Source organism: Mus caroli, unplaced genomic scaffold (genome assembly GCF_978045245.1).
Source record: "Mus caroli unplaced genomic scaffold, Mus_caroli_1 scaffold_2, whole genome shotgun sequence".
NCBI lineage: Eukaryota > Metazoa > Chordata > Mammalia > Rodentia > Muridae > Mus > Mus caroli.
The window spans coordinates 113,974,925-113,991,670 of record NW_028227257.1 but is presented as its reverse complement, the minus strand read 5'-3'; the positions used below and the strand labels follow the sequence as shown (position 1 = coordinate 113,991,670).

At 35.7% G+C, this 16,746-nt stretch overlaps 1 protein-coding gene across 1 annotated transcript in view; it reads right to left on the bottom strand.

The window, feature by feature from the left end:
- Nucleotides 1-2,702: 2,702 nt before the first annotated feature.
- Nucleotides 2,703-16,746, bottom strand: part of Scn7a (sodium voltage-gated channel alpha subunit 7) — a 107,936-nt gene continuing 93,892 nt past the window's right edge. Inside the window, exons 19-25 of the mRNA XM_085834812.1 lie at nucleotides 15,141-15,248; nucleotides 13,253-13,531; nucleotides 12,506-12,559; nucleotides 11,961-12,098; nucleotides 10,143-10,247; nucleotides 9,360-9,630; nucleotides 2,703-5,911 (exon numbers count right to left, since the gene is read on the bottom strand). Coding sequence (XP_085690938.1) covers nucleotides 4,848-5,911; nucleotides 9,360-9,630; nucleotides 10,143-10,247; nucleotides 11,961-12,098; nucleotides 12,506-12,559; nucleotides 13,253-13,531; nucleotides 15,141-15,248 — 2,019 coding nt within the window. The 3' untranslated portion in view covers nucleotides 2,703-4,847. The remainder of the gene's footprint in view (nucleotides 5,912-9,359; nucleotides 9,631-10,142; nucleotides 10,248-11,960; nucleotides 12,099-12,505; nucleotides 12,560-13,252; nucleotides 13,532-15,140; nucleotides 15,249-16,746) is intronic.

Below are 16,746 nucleotides of genomic sequence, written 5' to 3'. Positions count from 1 at the left end.
TAAAGATGAAGCACTCGTTTTATTTCCAATGTTCTTGTCAAAGTATAGAGGATAACCAAGAACAGTAACAATAATGGGCTGTATTTGGAAATATGTGGATCTGCCCTGGCCAACCACTCCAAAAAATGATGCCCCATTACTAGAGCTAATGGTTTTATTTGCTAGTATATATTATCTTGGGGTATTTGCCCATCCTTGTTTCCAGAGTAACTCCTTATATAGATGATTATGTGTATGTTTGAGGAAACTTCTACAGTAATGGATTTCCATATGGCTTTTGCAGTATTCATTTTGTTGTGGTTACATGGTATAGTGATGTATTCATATATTTGGCCTTTTATTTTCCCCTTGTCATCCTATGGAATTCCCCCCCTCCCCATATAACCAAAGAACAGTTTTTCTTTTTAAATTCAAGTATGAGATAATACAAAAGGAGAACAGTGTTCATGTTTTTAAAAATACAGGATTTCCCTAACAATGTATAAGATTTGAATACATTTCAAGACTGAAAGGAAAATATGAGAAGGCAGAAAATGAAGATAATCTTTACTTTATCAGACTAAATAAACTGTTCTCTGTGTTGAACATAGGAGGAGAGCTGACCTCTTTGCAATGCAAAGGAATAAGGAATTATACATCTGATAGAGGATTAGTATCTAGAATAAATACAAAAAGAATAGTGAACATCCAGAAAACAAATAATCATATTAAACTGGTATGCAGGGCTATGCAGAGATTTCTCACAATATGAAACAAAGGACTGAGAAATATTTTATAAATATTGAGTTGGGTTAGTGGGGAAGTGGGAAAGATGTGGGGGAAGTTGTAGGAAAGTAAACTGTGATTGAAATACATAGTTTTCAATAAAATTATAACAATATAATTTTTCAAAACAAGAAAGTAGATGCAGAAATTAAAAAAAAAAGAACCTGAAAGGGGGGAAAACCCAAGAAAGCAAAATAATGTCAGTCTTCAGCGCTAACAAATCTCTAGGCAAAAGTAAATTCTTGAATACAGCAATCCAACAGAATCCTTCTTATCAGAAATTACTAATTCAATGGCATATAAAATTGGTAATCAAAATGATCAAAAGTAAGGAAAAGATTCACCAAACCAAACTTAATTCTTCTAAAAAAGCAGCGCAGATTATATTACCAGCTGAAGTCAACTTCAGAAGGAACAATTATGAGGTGAATTATACAATGATTTTAAAAAGCCTATCAGGGCAAAAAGAGCCATCCTTAATACAAATGTGTCAACAACAGCCCTTCAAAATGAAGCAAAATTCATTGACAAGAACAGGAGCATGAGAATATCTCCCTATCAGAAATCAACAAAATCAACAAACATAAAATCAGCAAAGACACAGATGATCTGCATGGTATATCGAGTGAACAGGATGTAAACACACAGAATACTTCACTCAACCATGGTGATGTATGGTGCTATCAAGGGCCCATTAGCAGCTTCTGAAACAGGCCACTATTTGGTCAACAAATGAACCATGACCAAATGAATTGAAATTACATCCTATGTGTTCTTAGGCCATAATGTATCGAAATTATAAATCAGCAACATACTGGAAAGGTCTAAACATGGAAATAAAATAGAACAAATTCAAGGATCAAAGGATAAGCACTAATGAAAAACTTAAAAGATTCAGAATTAAGTTCTACTTGTATAAATGAAGCACAGGCTAGAAGAGTGAATCTATATACAATAGGATACTTTAAGTCATACATAAATAAAACACTCTTAGTTCTCTTTACAAAAGATTCTATTTTGCTTATTTAAAGTATGTGTGTGTGTGTGTGTGTGTGTGTGTGTGTGTCTGTGCACGCATGTGAATATGTATGTACATGAGCCTACCACAGTTTTAAGTATTTCCCTTTTAGGTTTTACCTAAGCTTCATGGTGATTAGAGAACATGATCTGTGTGACATTCATTCTTTGAAATTCATGAAGATCTATTTTTATGGACCAGAAGAAGTTCATTTTTGATAAATCATCCATAGGTTCAAAGACAGTGCATGTTCTGACTCATTGGGTAATGTCCTATGTCACACAAATCAAATTTATTTAATAAAGGCTTAAATTTTTGTGTGTCTCTAAAAAGAAGATATATAATTAACTAAAAAAAAATACATGCAACACATTAGCATGTTATGCCACAACTGAAATTCTTTTGCTAAGGCATATCAGTCATGAAGAAAATATGCAAGTAAACAACTTAATTTTTTAGTGTATAAAAATGAAGATGAAGAATGGAACAATTGAAAGAAGGAAATTTTAACAGTAAAAGCAGAAATCAACAAAAGTGAAGAAAAGAAATGTGGAAACCAATGGAAAAAAATATTGTATCCAGAAACCCCTTAGAATTGCCTCTAAATAAAACTGATATCCATGCTTTGTTAGTGGAACAGAAGACTAAATATGGCAGCTATGCTAATACTCAAATGAATCTCAAATTCAACATGAGTGTTATTAACATCCTAACTTATTCTTTCAAGGATTTGATAGCTGATCATCTGCTGATATGTAAGCATCAGAGATTCACAGGCAACCTAGGAATTTTCATTCTTGGGTTATGATGAACACATGAATAAATTACTGTGTAAATATTATTTAAAATTTCCTAATCATATTTGCCAACATGGTTTACAAAATAACAGTATAAAAACAAACAGAGCCAAGTGTGCTTAAAAGGTTATATTTATTGTTTTCTATGGGATCTCAGAAGGAGGATATTCTGCAACAGTCATTCAGAAATGAAACATTCTACTTTTTGGATGGCTATTGCTTGTCATTCTTTATAGGTAACAGCAAAATACTTTACAAACTCAGTGTGTTGTTTTAATGGGACTTATGGAAGCAAGTTATGATTCAGTCTTACTACCTGTAGCACTTTCCTCATTAAGGCATTCCCAGAAGTTGGAAAACTGAGACGTTGAGGTAACACAGAAGCTGTCATCATGTCACCAGTTAAACCTCCCATGCTTCTCTAGTCTCCATCACATGACAGAGAGTGAACAGTGAAAGGGAAATACTTTAATAAAAACCAACCAACCAACAAACCAAACTAACAAACAAACAAGCAAAATCCAGAAAACCCACCAGATTCTGAAATTACATTTACCTAGGTGATCATCCACGGCAAGTTGGTAAGGTCATAGAGTTCTGAGGATTGGAAGTAGATTACAAGAATTAAGGCTCAAGTCCATGCGTTCATTACAAAATACAATCTCTAGGATATAATGGCATTGAGTTTCATAAAACCTATTTAACGCTTCTTATCTAAGTCAGTAGAATATATATTTTTTCTTTTTTAATTCTGGAGGACTTCATAGGCACAGTGAAAACAGTTTTTTATTCAAATGAAGAAAATATCATTTCTCAAACTACACATGAATGGAAGTCAACAATTTTTGTGAAGAAATTAAAACTATTGATATTAACAAAAATAATGTCAGTAGTTAAAACTAATGTCTGTTATTTCATAGATTCTCAAATAGAAAACATTTGCATGAGTACTTAGATGTATAACAAGATAGAAAACAAATAAAGGAAAAGATAAGTGAGCACTAAAACTAATGTGTATATAATGATGTTATAAAATACCATCTTAACTTTCATCTGTTAATTTCCAAGCTCTATTGTTTGAAGGATAACTTTGTTCTTTAATTTTCAAGAAATACAAAGTGCAATGGAAAGACCTTTCAAGTGGCCAGTTTCCAAATTAAGGGTCAGGGCGCATGCTGGTTGCCCTTGACTCTTCTAATTTATATGATAGCATGCACCTGCTATGGATAAGTGGTTAAAAAACAAACAAACAAACAAACAAACAGAAAAAAACACCAGTTTTTAGAATAAGGTAAAGCGTTAGTCCATTAATGTTTTTCTTTATTGTATCCTTTTAGTAAATGTGCACTTTAAAAAAGATATAAATGTGAATCAAATACAGAAAATGTACTCATTATTAAGTGTGGTTTCTTCTATGCTTCCTGCTCTGGAAATCTCAGCTGTTGGGGAGCTCACAGAGAGCTTGCCTAGCCAGGAGGAACCAGGAGCAATGAAACAATGTCGACATCTACTATCCAAAACTAAAGAACAGCAACAAAACCAAGCAAGCAAGCAAACAAAAACAAAAACCAAAAAACCAAAAAACACAAAAAACAAAAAAACAAAAACAAAAAAACCAAACAAACAAACAAAAAAAGGAAACAAAATACAAAAAAGGCAACAGGAAGAAAGCAAAAAAAGGGGAGGGGAGGTTTCAGTTAAAAGTTGTAAGAAATAGATCTTGTAAATTAGCCCAGGACTGAACTGAAAGGCACTTTCTGAAGATCTGCATTTTTCCTCTCCCACCCATTCCCAGCATTTGTTTATGCATGTTTGTGATTTAATGCGGGGCTTCTTTATTTCTGAAGCACAATTGCACTTGAAGGAAATATCTCATATTAACCACTAAGCCTCAAGGGTGGCAACACGTTGCCTCTAAAATTATATATAAAATATACAAGGAAAACTGTATATCTGCTGACCTTTATTTCCCTTTCTTCTCCTTTCCTCCTACACATCTTCCACTAGAGGCAACACTAGACAAGCCAAGTAGAAACATTTTAAATAGCCAAAACCACAACAGTAACCTGGTTCAGCTACCCGCAGCAACGCTGAGCTGCTGTCTTTCCTGATGCATCGGAAGACTGACCCTAAAACTGAGCTTGTCATGGAGATGTGTGGGCACACAGATGTGATCACTATCTCTAATCTCTGATCTCCAGCTTAAGATCAGTTAACATTTAGTGCTTGGGGAAATAATGTAAAGAAAGTAGAAGTGGGAAGTGTCATTAAATCTGGGTCTGAATAGATGCCTTCTCCTCGATTTTGCCAGAGTGAACACCTTTAGAAGTAAGATCATCTCTGCCGTCATCTATTGCAGGGGTATCTGATACATTTTTGTCATTTTGCCTTAAGCGGTAGCTTTTATATGCACGCTGGATGATGGTTGCTGAAACTGCCTCTTGTTTGCGTTTCAAAGTAGTTGTAATCGGCTCATAAGTGATTTTGAAAGGGTTCGCTAACATGAACCCGGATTCTATCTCTGAAAGGATTTTCTCCACCCTCTCATCCTTTCCCATCACTCTTTTCGTAAAGGCAAGTAAAATGTCAAGGCAGTGGATTCTGTCTCCCGCAGCCATGGGGAGATCCATGGCCACAAGCTGGCCCTTATTTGGTTTTGCCATGAAAAGAGGAGGATCCAGAGCAGCTGCAAAATCGGAAAGCTTGCTAGAGTCTATGTACTGGGTCCTATCAGGGTCAAACCTGTTCCACACCCGGAAGAATCTCCTAAAGTCATCTTCACTCAAGGTCCTGGCTTTTTTCTGAGAAGGAATACTTAAGAACTCCATGATCAACACAATGTACATGTTAACAATGATCAACCATGATATGAGGATGTAACTGACAAAATAAAAAATCCCAACAGAAGGGCTCCCACAATCTCCCTTGACCTGAGTCCCTGGATTAATTTTATCAGGATCGCAGTCAGACCACTGACTGTTGAAAATTGCATTCAGCATCCCGTCCCAACCAGAAAACGTTGTAACTTGGAAGAGACAGAGCATACTGCTTCCAAAGGTCTCAAAGTTGGACACATCATTTATCCCGGCTTCTTTCTTTACATAGGCAAAGTTGTACATTCCAAAGATGGCGTAGATGAACATGACCAGGAAGACGAGAAGACTAATGTTCAGCAATGCTGGGAGCGCCAGCATCAAGGGAAGCATCAGCTCATGGAACACGTTTGGTCCTTTCCCAGGACGCAGGATGTGGATGACTCGAGAGAGAAGAATCAGCTGCACCAGCGAAGGAGGCACAAAGTATTGTCCTATTGTCAAGGGTAGCAGCAGCCCTTCACGGGAGAAAAGATACAAGGAAGTAACCAAGTTACTCAAACGCAACTCTATGTAGAAAATACAATTAATTTTGCAACTGATCTAGTTTTGTAGTTCATGAGTCAACTATTACTCTATCACTTAACCTATATCCTGGAAAAGCATATTGAACATTGGGTTAGTTGACTACTAATTGTACCAATGGTCAGGATCTGTACCAAAATTTAGAATAGAATTCTTCTGGGCTATTATTTTAAGTTAGGTTTGAAATCACAGATGACCAGATCCACACTGTAGTTCAATAGTCAATATTTTTCTAATATTGTTGGATTAAGGAATTTTGACCAATACCTTCACAATGTATCATGTAAATATAGAAAGATGGGTAATATAATTTCTCTCAATGACTTTATAATGCATTAACTTATGATAGTTATTAAAGATGAATAGAATGCAAGGCAAGGAGATATTATTGATAACCAAGACTATAAAAATGTATAGCATTCAGTGGTTCATAGATAGTAATTAATTTATTTCTTTTATAAATAGTATCTGAGTCCGAAGACCTTTAAATATGAGCAGATGGTGTGAGCATCTCCTTATAGCTTCATGTCAGTTTTGGTGGCAAAGGACAGGGTCCTGAGGCTTTTTTTGTATTTGCTGAGAGGAAGCATCAGGTCTCATAATTCTGTTAACATTCCCACACTCCAAGATGGCATTTTTGGTGGGGTTCTGTCACATGTATATTCCTTCTAATGGATACTAGTGACTCTTGTACACTAGACAAGCTCCCATCTCTCTCCCATCTTCCAAGGCGTTCCATTAATAAAGAGGCATCCTCACTTACTTGAGGCACAAATTCATCCTCATGCTCACTGCCAGGAAATTAAACCCCTTATCTAAACTCCGACTCTGCAGATGACATTATTTTTCGTGTAACACTTTAATGTGCAGAATGCATATTCTCATCCACTCTACATTTCTAAGGCAAAATGGCAGCATAAGTATCATTGTAACTTTCCAGTGAAACTCCCAGGCACAATTTGTCCAATCATTTTTTTTTATTAAAAGCTATGATGCATTCCTGGCCCTCTGTGGATTATCTGTCCAACTCAGTTCTTTCTCATCATCCCCTTGCTCTGTGATTCATGCTGTTCTCATCTCTTACACTCAGCTGAAGACTTAGTAAGTGGTTCATGTTCTCCTTGTGCACCTCAGCCTCTCCCTCAACGAACCATTCAAGGGCTCATGTCAGACTTTAACCATGTCAATTTAATAATACTCATTATTTTAGTTCAGTTGACTGCATCAGTGCCTCTGCCAGATGACTGCCTCAGAAGGCTGGAAGTTCAGGTTTAATCACCTTCTCTGTGGCTGCTTTTGTTATTCGTGCTCACTCTGTAACTCCTAACTCAGTCACTGTTGGTCTATAATTCACTTGTTTCTTTCCTGTTGCCTCTTCTGATCTCTATATACTTTTCTATCAAACTTATATTTTTCTTTCAGTAGTCAGTGACATGAATTCACTTTTCTACTGAAAGTGAAATTTCTGAACTCATTTTAGACAGGTTTGTTTATATATGTTTTCTGTTAAGAAATTTCTGATTGATATCATTAACCTTTTAATTTTTTTTTTTTACTTTTTGAGATTATAATATAATTCCATCAGATTCCCTTCCCTTCATATAAACATTTCCATATACCTTTCCTTCCTCTATTTTAAATTTAAGGCTCCTTTTTACATTAATTGCTTACACACATATATTTATATATGTCTCTCTCTCTATATATATATATGTATATATATAGATATATATGTAACAATATATATATGCATAAACACATAATACATAATTGTTCCTTAATATGCAAATACAACCTGCCAATTCTGTGTAGTGTTACACACACACACACACACACACATATATGTATATATAAATATGTACACACACACACACACACACACACACATATATATATATGCATTTTCAGGGTTGACCATTTGGCATGGGATAACCAATTGGTGTGCTCTTCCTTGGAAAGACTGATAACATTCCTTGTTTCTTGTAGTTGTTTGTGTATGGTAGAGATATTCTGGGCTTTCCCTTGTAGCATATTTATCATCCTTATTCATCTAGGGTTTATACAGCCACATTGGTGAGACTCCATGGGTGTAGTTTCTGACATTCTTAGGAGACAAAATCTCACAGCAAATTCCCTGGTTCTCTGACTCTTACATCCTTCCTATCTACCCCTTTTCTGCAATGATCTCTGTGCCTTACGTGCAGTGCTGAGATCTTTGATTCTTAAATGCTCCTTATTCGCATGGAGATCACACCCTGTTTATGCAGAAGCAAACACTAAAGACATTTCTCTATTCCTGATATAATTTTGCCCTAAGTTTATTACCTGGATATGCCCTTACACAGTAGGCCTCTGTTTAAATTCACTTCTTCTTTTTCTTTTCTTTTCTTGGATATTTTCTTTATTTACATTTCAAATGTTATCCCCTTTCCCAGTTTCCCCTCCACAAACCCCCATCCCATCCCTACTCCCCTGCTTCTATGAGGGTGCTCACCCACCCACCCACTCCTGCCTCACCACCCTAGCATTACCATACATTGGATCATTGAGCCTCCACAGGACGAGGGACTCCCCTCCCACTGATGCCAGATAATGCAGTCCTCTGCTACAGATGCAGCTGGAGCCATGGGGTTGGTGGTTTAGTCCCTGGGAGTTCTGGGGGGTCTGGTTAGTTGATATTGTTGTTCTTCTTATGGGCTTGCAAACCCCTTCAGCTCCTTCAGTCCTTTCTCTAACTCCTCCATTGGGGACCCCCAGTTACTGATAAGGTGCTCTTTCGTTTGCCTTGTGCTATGGTACTCTGTGCTTCAACACATATGTGAATGTTCTGCTCTGTGTATGTATGCCCTGATAGTCTGTAAATGATATGTATGCAGAAATTCTTCCTAACCTTAACATGCAGAGTTCTATCTATTTAGCAAGAGGATAATGAAATGTATTTGTCAACAAATGTAAAGTTACTCAGGTAAGAGAAAACCACAGACAAATTCACAGACTAGGAACAAAGTCATTTAAGTACTAAAATTTTAATGCTGAGAAGGTTGAGAACATTTGAAAATACTTAAAAGGAATCTTAGTGAGCTTTAGAAGCCATGCATTTTAATACATGGTGCTCCTTCTCATGGTAGCTGACAATGTTATAGATTAGAGATAACCAAGCATGTAACAAGTTTGTGGTAACACTTATGTTTCCAAACACATATAATATATAATATGCTGTATTATCTAAAAAAAAATAATTGTACACACACACACGATAGTGATCTATCTTTTGGGAAAGAAAATGGTCTCATCATTGCTTCTTCAAGGTCACCATCTCAGTACATATTGTGATAGACTGAAGTAATATTCTAAAGGAAAAGTGACAAGAGCCAACCTTACCTGTAATGGAGAAAATGACCACCATAAAGTCATGAACATTCCAAGCACTGGTGAAGTAGTGGCACCGGAAGGCAGTGAGCTTCAGTATGCATTCCAGAGTGAACAGCATGACAAAAATGGAGTTCATCCAGAAGATGGCAGTTTCCATTTGTGGACTCTGCTCATCATTTTGTATCATAATGGTTGTTGCTTGGAAACAGATAAGAAGTATGATGATAACATTAAAGACACGATGTGTTACTAGGTCAAAAAGGAAGCCTTGGCATTTGTTCTGTAGGTGAAGAAAAGGGCAATGTTTATTAACAAGATACTTACATACTTCTATGCATAATTTCTGGATTCTACAGTTCCCCTCCCTAAATAACACAAAAACAGCACTTGAATCCTTTGTCAAAAATTGTATTTTATAATTGTTGTCAAGAAACAGTTGTTTTACACACACACACACACACACACACACACACACACACACACACACACACACAGAAGACCAGCCATAATCTCCTGATACTACTGCCTCTACTTCCCAAGTTCTGGGATTGCAGGCACTTTCCACTACAGCTAACATTTTAAAAATAATAATAGATAATCATTTATGGTACTTATAAGATATAATAAGTAGACACTTTATACTTACTTTTTCAAAGGTATTTATTTAATTCAGGTGCTAGGGATTGAACCTAGGACCTTGGATTTGTTAGGCAAGCATTCTGCCACTAAGCTATATTCCTAGCCGGAACAAAATGAATATTTTTTTTAAGATTCAAAATAATATTTTCTTACTCTGGGGCGGGGTGCTGGTTTCTGGGAGTCTGCATACAAGAGCTTCTTCAGGGCCCGGTACTGTTTTTTCTGTTTTACTGTTATAAAGATGTTTGATCCTCCCTGGTAAAAAAAAAAAAATAAACAAATAAAAAAGATATAAAAATTGCATTTCACCCAAATTCTCCCCTTTATTGATGTGCACTTTAGAAAACTAGACTTCATTCTTTTCACAATCAAGTTTTGGTATTTCAATATAAAAATCCATATAAAATACACAGAGTATATGATAGTCAACTATCTTTATTGCATGTTTGTCTTTTCAGTTAGATAGATAAGGAGACACAGTGGAAGACACGAGAGGCCTGCCGTGACAAATTGACTTTAATAGATATGGTTTGTGTCTATTGCCAAGCAGAAATAATTAAAATTAGAAGTGAATAGTTTTGCATTTCTATAATTTCAAAATATGGCCAAATTTTACAAATGTAATCAAAACATTTTTAAAAATAATTCTGGAAGTGTATAGAATTTATTGAACAGTACTTTCTAGAGCTGACTTATTTTGTGTTTCTAGTGCTAATTTGGGCATCTCATACTGAACATCTAAAGTAAAGAGTGTCTTTAATTTGGGAAAAAGTAATTGTTTATGCTTCAATCATAATCTGGGCTAGAAATGACATGTGCTGCCATCATGGAGCTAATGATCCTAGGTTGCTACAGCATCAAATTAAATCATACACAGTCCCCTATATTTCTGCATCCCTGGAGCAGAAGACTGCATTGTTGAACACTCACATGGCTTGGGTTTATGAGGTATGACTTTATTTACTTAAAAAGATGCTCTCTAACTTAGACTGTACCCATGCTTATGACTCTGAAGGCTTAGAATACATTTAAGTGCAGAACTTTTCTGGGGCTAGGGCGATGTCTGATGGCAATGTGCTTGACTTGCAAGCAAGTGGACCTGAATTTGATCTTCAGAACGCAGGTAAAGGTCCTGCATGATGACCTCACAGGTGATTCTGAGGCTGTTGAGGCAGAGACAGAAAGATCGCTGTGGTGCACTGGCTAGCTAGGCTAGAGGGTTTAAGGAGCTCTGGTCAAGGGCTACTGAGAGAAGATTTTTCAAGCAAGCAAACAAAAGAAAGAGTAGATTTCACCCCTCTGGAATGAAACCTTAAGTTGACCTTTAGTTTATATATGAATATCCACTTATGTGCACATACATCTTGCACCTAAACACATATACGAACACACACACACACACACACACACACACACACACACACTGTGAGTAGGGCTGATGATGCCTGTGGGTAGAAGTAACTTAAAATTGAGTCATTCTGAGACAATTAGAACTCAATAATTTTATGTATATCTGGAAGGATTTGTCTGCAAAATATCAAATTTAAAATATATTTAATTTCTATATGTCACCATTTAGGTCCTGTGCCTAACTGTAAAAATGACTGTATTTATACTTTAGCAATGCCTTAAATTTATCATGTGCCTACTTCAAAGAGTAGCGAGACCTTATTTAGTAAGTAATTTTTTTCTAAACATATACAGTAAAAATTTGTTATTTGGATTTCATTACACTATTACTTAGAAACAAACAGGAATATTTTAACTTTACTTCTTCTCTGAATATTCTTTAAATATTGAAGATACAAAAAGGTTGAGCATTTTTTGTAATATTTGCATTGTACACAAACATTAGTTATTGTTATATTACATTTGTACCATGTAGAACTGACATTACACCAAGAAGACAATCCTAACAATATTTTTGTAAAGTCAGATTTTTAAACATGTAGAAAGAATATTTATACTTATCTTAATTTTCTGCTTGTTGAAATTGCGAATAATAACACCAATCAGCATACAGAGAGGAAGAAATAATCCAAAGATAACAAAGATGATAAAGTAACTGTACATGTAGAGGTTGTACTCAAAGCTAGGCTGCATGTTTACCTAAAATTAAATGCGAAAAAATTAGTAAAATATGGATAGTAACTTTTTAAAATACAGGACTTAGGAGACAAATGAGGCCCTGATAGATAAAGTAAATCCTTTTCTAGCATCTTGGTGGGAGGCTATCCTAGCTCTACTCATTTGGAACTGTAAATGTGTTTATTTGGTTTAGTTAGGGTTTAAAAAGACGATAATCCTTCATGCAGGATAACTAGGCCTCAACTTTTGCATACATTATTGGAAGGGAGTTCAATGCTGATGTGAAAAATAAGTTATTTTATGTAGATTAAATCACTTATTTTTTCACATAAGGTAAAAAATAAGTGATTTAATCTACATAAATTACTATTGTGACCCATGTTTAAATTAGCACCTTGACAATAACATTGTGAATGTCAGATACTTACACCAGCAGAATCAATTGCTGAATTCATAATACTGATCCATCCATTAAATGTTGCCTGTTTAAAGTAAAATATATGTGAATCTTATAGGAAACCTTTTATAGTGAATAAAAAGCAAACCTTAATTCAGTTTTGTTTAGTATTCTAGAACACTGAATGGTGGGGTTGGCCACACTTCAATATACTGTGCAACTAAAATATTTAAAACATTTATTGTCAGATAGTTATTTTTACCTAATTCATTTCAAATTCATAAAATAATTGATATGGTTTCAATAGACAAAGGACACTGATATTAAAATTCTAACTACATGTTAATAAGCCTCAAAGTTGTACTTGTGGTCTTATTCATATGATTTGAATGGTGGACCCAACATATTTGCTGGATATTGGACTATTGAGTAACCATCACTCAACTTTTTAAGTGCTGTAAAGACAATAGCCATTCAAGCCAGACTGAAGGGCTGTGAGCCTGTTACCAATGAGCAAAGGTAGAAATCATCAAGTCCAGGCATTTCCTCTCCTGTGTCTGCACTGTCACCCCACTTGCTTCTCCCACAAGAGACTCTACCTTACTGGATCTTGGAAGAAGCCTAGAACAGCATGCATCTCATAATTGTTATCTATCAGTTAATAATCGCATAGCCATTTTATAATCTGTTCATTATCCACATAGTCTGTTCTAGATGCAAACTTGGACTCTAACTTGAACATGAATTTGATTTCAAATAGGTGAAAAAGTATACTCACCACTTGGAGTAAAGAAAGAAAACCATTTCCAACATTATCAAAGTTCAGTTTTGCATTCTCCCACGGCATTGATTCATTAAATAACAGTTTTTCACACTGACTCTTATTCATAACTTCAAATACAGGGAATCTTTCCCCCTTTGTTGGGTCAATGCATTCATAGAACTTGCCAGCAAATAACTGCACTCCAATAACACTGAAAAGCAGCCAGATCATTAGGCAGACTAGAAACACGCTCACAGTGGGTAAGGTTGTTTTTATCAAAGCTCTCAGGACCACCTGAAGTATAAGAAAATGAGCATTTTAGGTAGGAAAGAAAACCATTTTAATTTCTGATCAGATTTAAAGTACTAATTGATATAGTAACATATTGAGTCATTTATAATGTATATCTAGAGTTTGAATACTTAATATGCAAGTAGTAGAACTAACTCAACAGTCACTCACTTTTAATAAAAATTATAAGTCAATATTCCTTCAAAAATTTGGCACATCATTAATAGTCAAGAGAACCAATTAGTTTAAGTACTACAATAGAATATTTGTTTCAGTTAATTCTATCTTAGATTGGCTAAGATAACTTAAACTCAGTTCATGAATTAGATTGTGTATAAATATATAAAAGTGATAGAGAACAGGATGAGAAGTGACTTGAGGGTTATGCGTTTTGGAAGGATGGCCTTGCGAAGGAGACAATAAAGGAAAGAAACAGGAAATATGAAGCAATGGTGAATGTGTTAACAATGTCAGTCAAAGCAATAGATTGGCTCAGGAAACATGTCAGCTCTAACTCAGACTCTCCTCTCCTCACTGAGCTACACTACTAATGAGCCAGGTGGGGTGAGAGGTTGGAGAAAGGATGTGAGCACCAGCCACAGTCTGCAGTCGCTGTCTTCCTTTTCTTATCTCCCTTCAACATCTTAATTAGAACTTCGTTCTTCTTACTGCACTGAAACTTTTGCCTCAAAATTGAACGGCTTGCTATACCCAACAGAATTTCTTCAAACTGTAGAGGTCTGTTTTGCTCTCACTAGGAATTTATATTTTTATTTTGTTTCCTCCTAGGAAGCACCAGGAATGACCAGGTTTAAACATTGTATTTTAGACATGACAGAGCCCTGCATTCATGAACTGACAGCACCTACACGGATTAAACAAGTCAACACTGTAGACATGGAGTAGAAATGAGTTCCTGAAACCCTATTCCTAGCTGAAGATCCAGGGATAGTAATGACTTCTGTGGAGTGAGAGTCAGTTTTCTTTGAGGGTTTGGCTCCATATGGGTCAACTATATTCCAGTAGATTTCTCACTCCCAGAAGCATATGGTCAGTACAAACTATAAAATGAGAATAAAATAAAAGAGGGGAAGAAGACATGATATTGGTGTGAGATACAGGGAGGTGGGGGTTGATCTGGGAGACGTTAAAGGGAATTTTTGGGTAAATATGATCAAAATACATTTATAAAATTAATTTACAGTTAATTGAAATACTAAAATAGTTAATAAACTAGAGTGTTTCCTGATATTACCCCATATATATGTATACATTTGTATTGTATATCATATATAAAATACAATATAATTTTAATATACAAATATATACATAAATATGAGGGTTAGAAAAATATTGTCTCTGAAACTGTACTTAATTTCTCATTCTTTACTTGTCTTTACTTATTTCATTAGTTTTCATGTCTTGTGAGCCATAGGTTCCAAAAATCACTAAAAGTGTGGTTAGCAGAGCTTCTCTATTTGTAATGCACTAGAAGATAATGCTATTTGTTTGTTTAAAAGTAACCATTTACACCAAGAATCAAGCTTGCTAATTGATGGAAATCTAGTGGTTCTAAAGGAAACCTCACAGCTGAGTTTTAAATATGTCTTACCTTCATTCTTTCAAACTGAGACAGAACTCTTAGTGCTCGAAGGAACTTTATTGATGTAAGAGGGTTCAGATCTTCTCGAGTTTTGCCTATTAAGCTAAGACAAAACACCTGCACATATGTAAAAAGAAGAGTTAATATGATCGCAACATAAGCATATGGGGATAGAGATGCAAAGAGCTTTGAGTAGAGCTGCAGTGTCCTTGGGGGTCTCTTATGGAGTCGATCTAATCATAAAAATTAACTTAGAAGGCAGAGGTCACCTATTGAAAGTCATTAATTATGAGAAGAAAAGCCTCCATAGTTGTTCATAGCATAGACAATCATCTATTCATTGGGTAGCCATTATCAGCTATATGATATGCCTAGAAGGCATAGTGGATAAAGGAGGGAGAATAATATTCAGAAAATCTTTGCCCTAATAAAATTTATCTTTATGTGTGGGAAGACAAAGTATAACCTGACAAATGAGTAAATTACATAATATTCATAGGCACTATGGAAGTGAAGGAAGATGACAAGAAAATACGGGGGTGGTTGTAGATTTTATTAGGAAGCACAGGACAATGGAACTTCAAAGGCTTCATTAAAGCTATAACATAAACACTTGCAAAATCCGAGGTGAAAGAATGAATTTTGAGGCAATAAAATGGAAGTCATATTGACTAATTTGAAGAAGCGCTTCAAAAGCCATTGCTGGGAGATCATCTACTGTGAATGGGGGTGGGTGGGAAGTATAGTAGCAGGCAATCTTATCACATTATGTTGGTCTCAAACGCACAGAGATTCATCTGCCTCCATCCACCTACTGGGAGCTGGGACTAAAGGCTTGCACTTCCACCACCCTATCTTAAGAGACTTTTAATTATAAAAAGTTGGCTTTTGCTCTGAGGAGGATAGACTGTTATAGGGTTCCACTAAGAGAAGTGCATTTATTGACTTCCACTTTTGAGTTTTTCATCTTGGTTTCTGTGCAGAAAATAACAGAAGCCGGAATGTTAGCTTGACTTCTACCCAATGATCCACAAGAGAATACTGATACTTTGAGGATGGTTCTGGTGACAATAAATATTCAAATTGTGGATACATTATTTAAATGTCAATAGAATTTAAAGATTTTTTTAGTGATTCTTCAAGATCTTGTTAATAAACACTTGTGTTATCAGTAACTCTATGTGTGAATTATTGTAATAACCTAGTATTGTAATATTGTATGTGTCAAGTTGTGCATTGACAGGGCATGAATAGACATTAAATATTACAGATGTGGAAATGTAGAAAATGAGATGTTTATGTGAAGGTTGTATGGAGGGAAGAAGAGGCAATAAGTTCAAAGGGTGAGATTGAACAGAGGAGAATAGTGCTTAAAATAGGTGCGATATGCAAATGTGGTTGAAATATGAAATGCTGGAAGAAGCTGAGAAGGAGGGCAACCCTATAGGAAGACCAGCAGTCTCAACTAATCTGAACCCCCAAGATCTCTCTCAGACACTGAGCCACCAACCAGGCAGAATACACCAGCTTATATGAGGCTCCCAACACATATACAGCAGAGAACTGCCAGGTCTGAACTCAGTCAGAGAAGATGTACCCACCCCATGAGAGACTT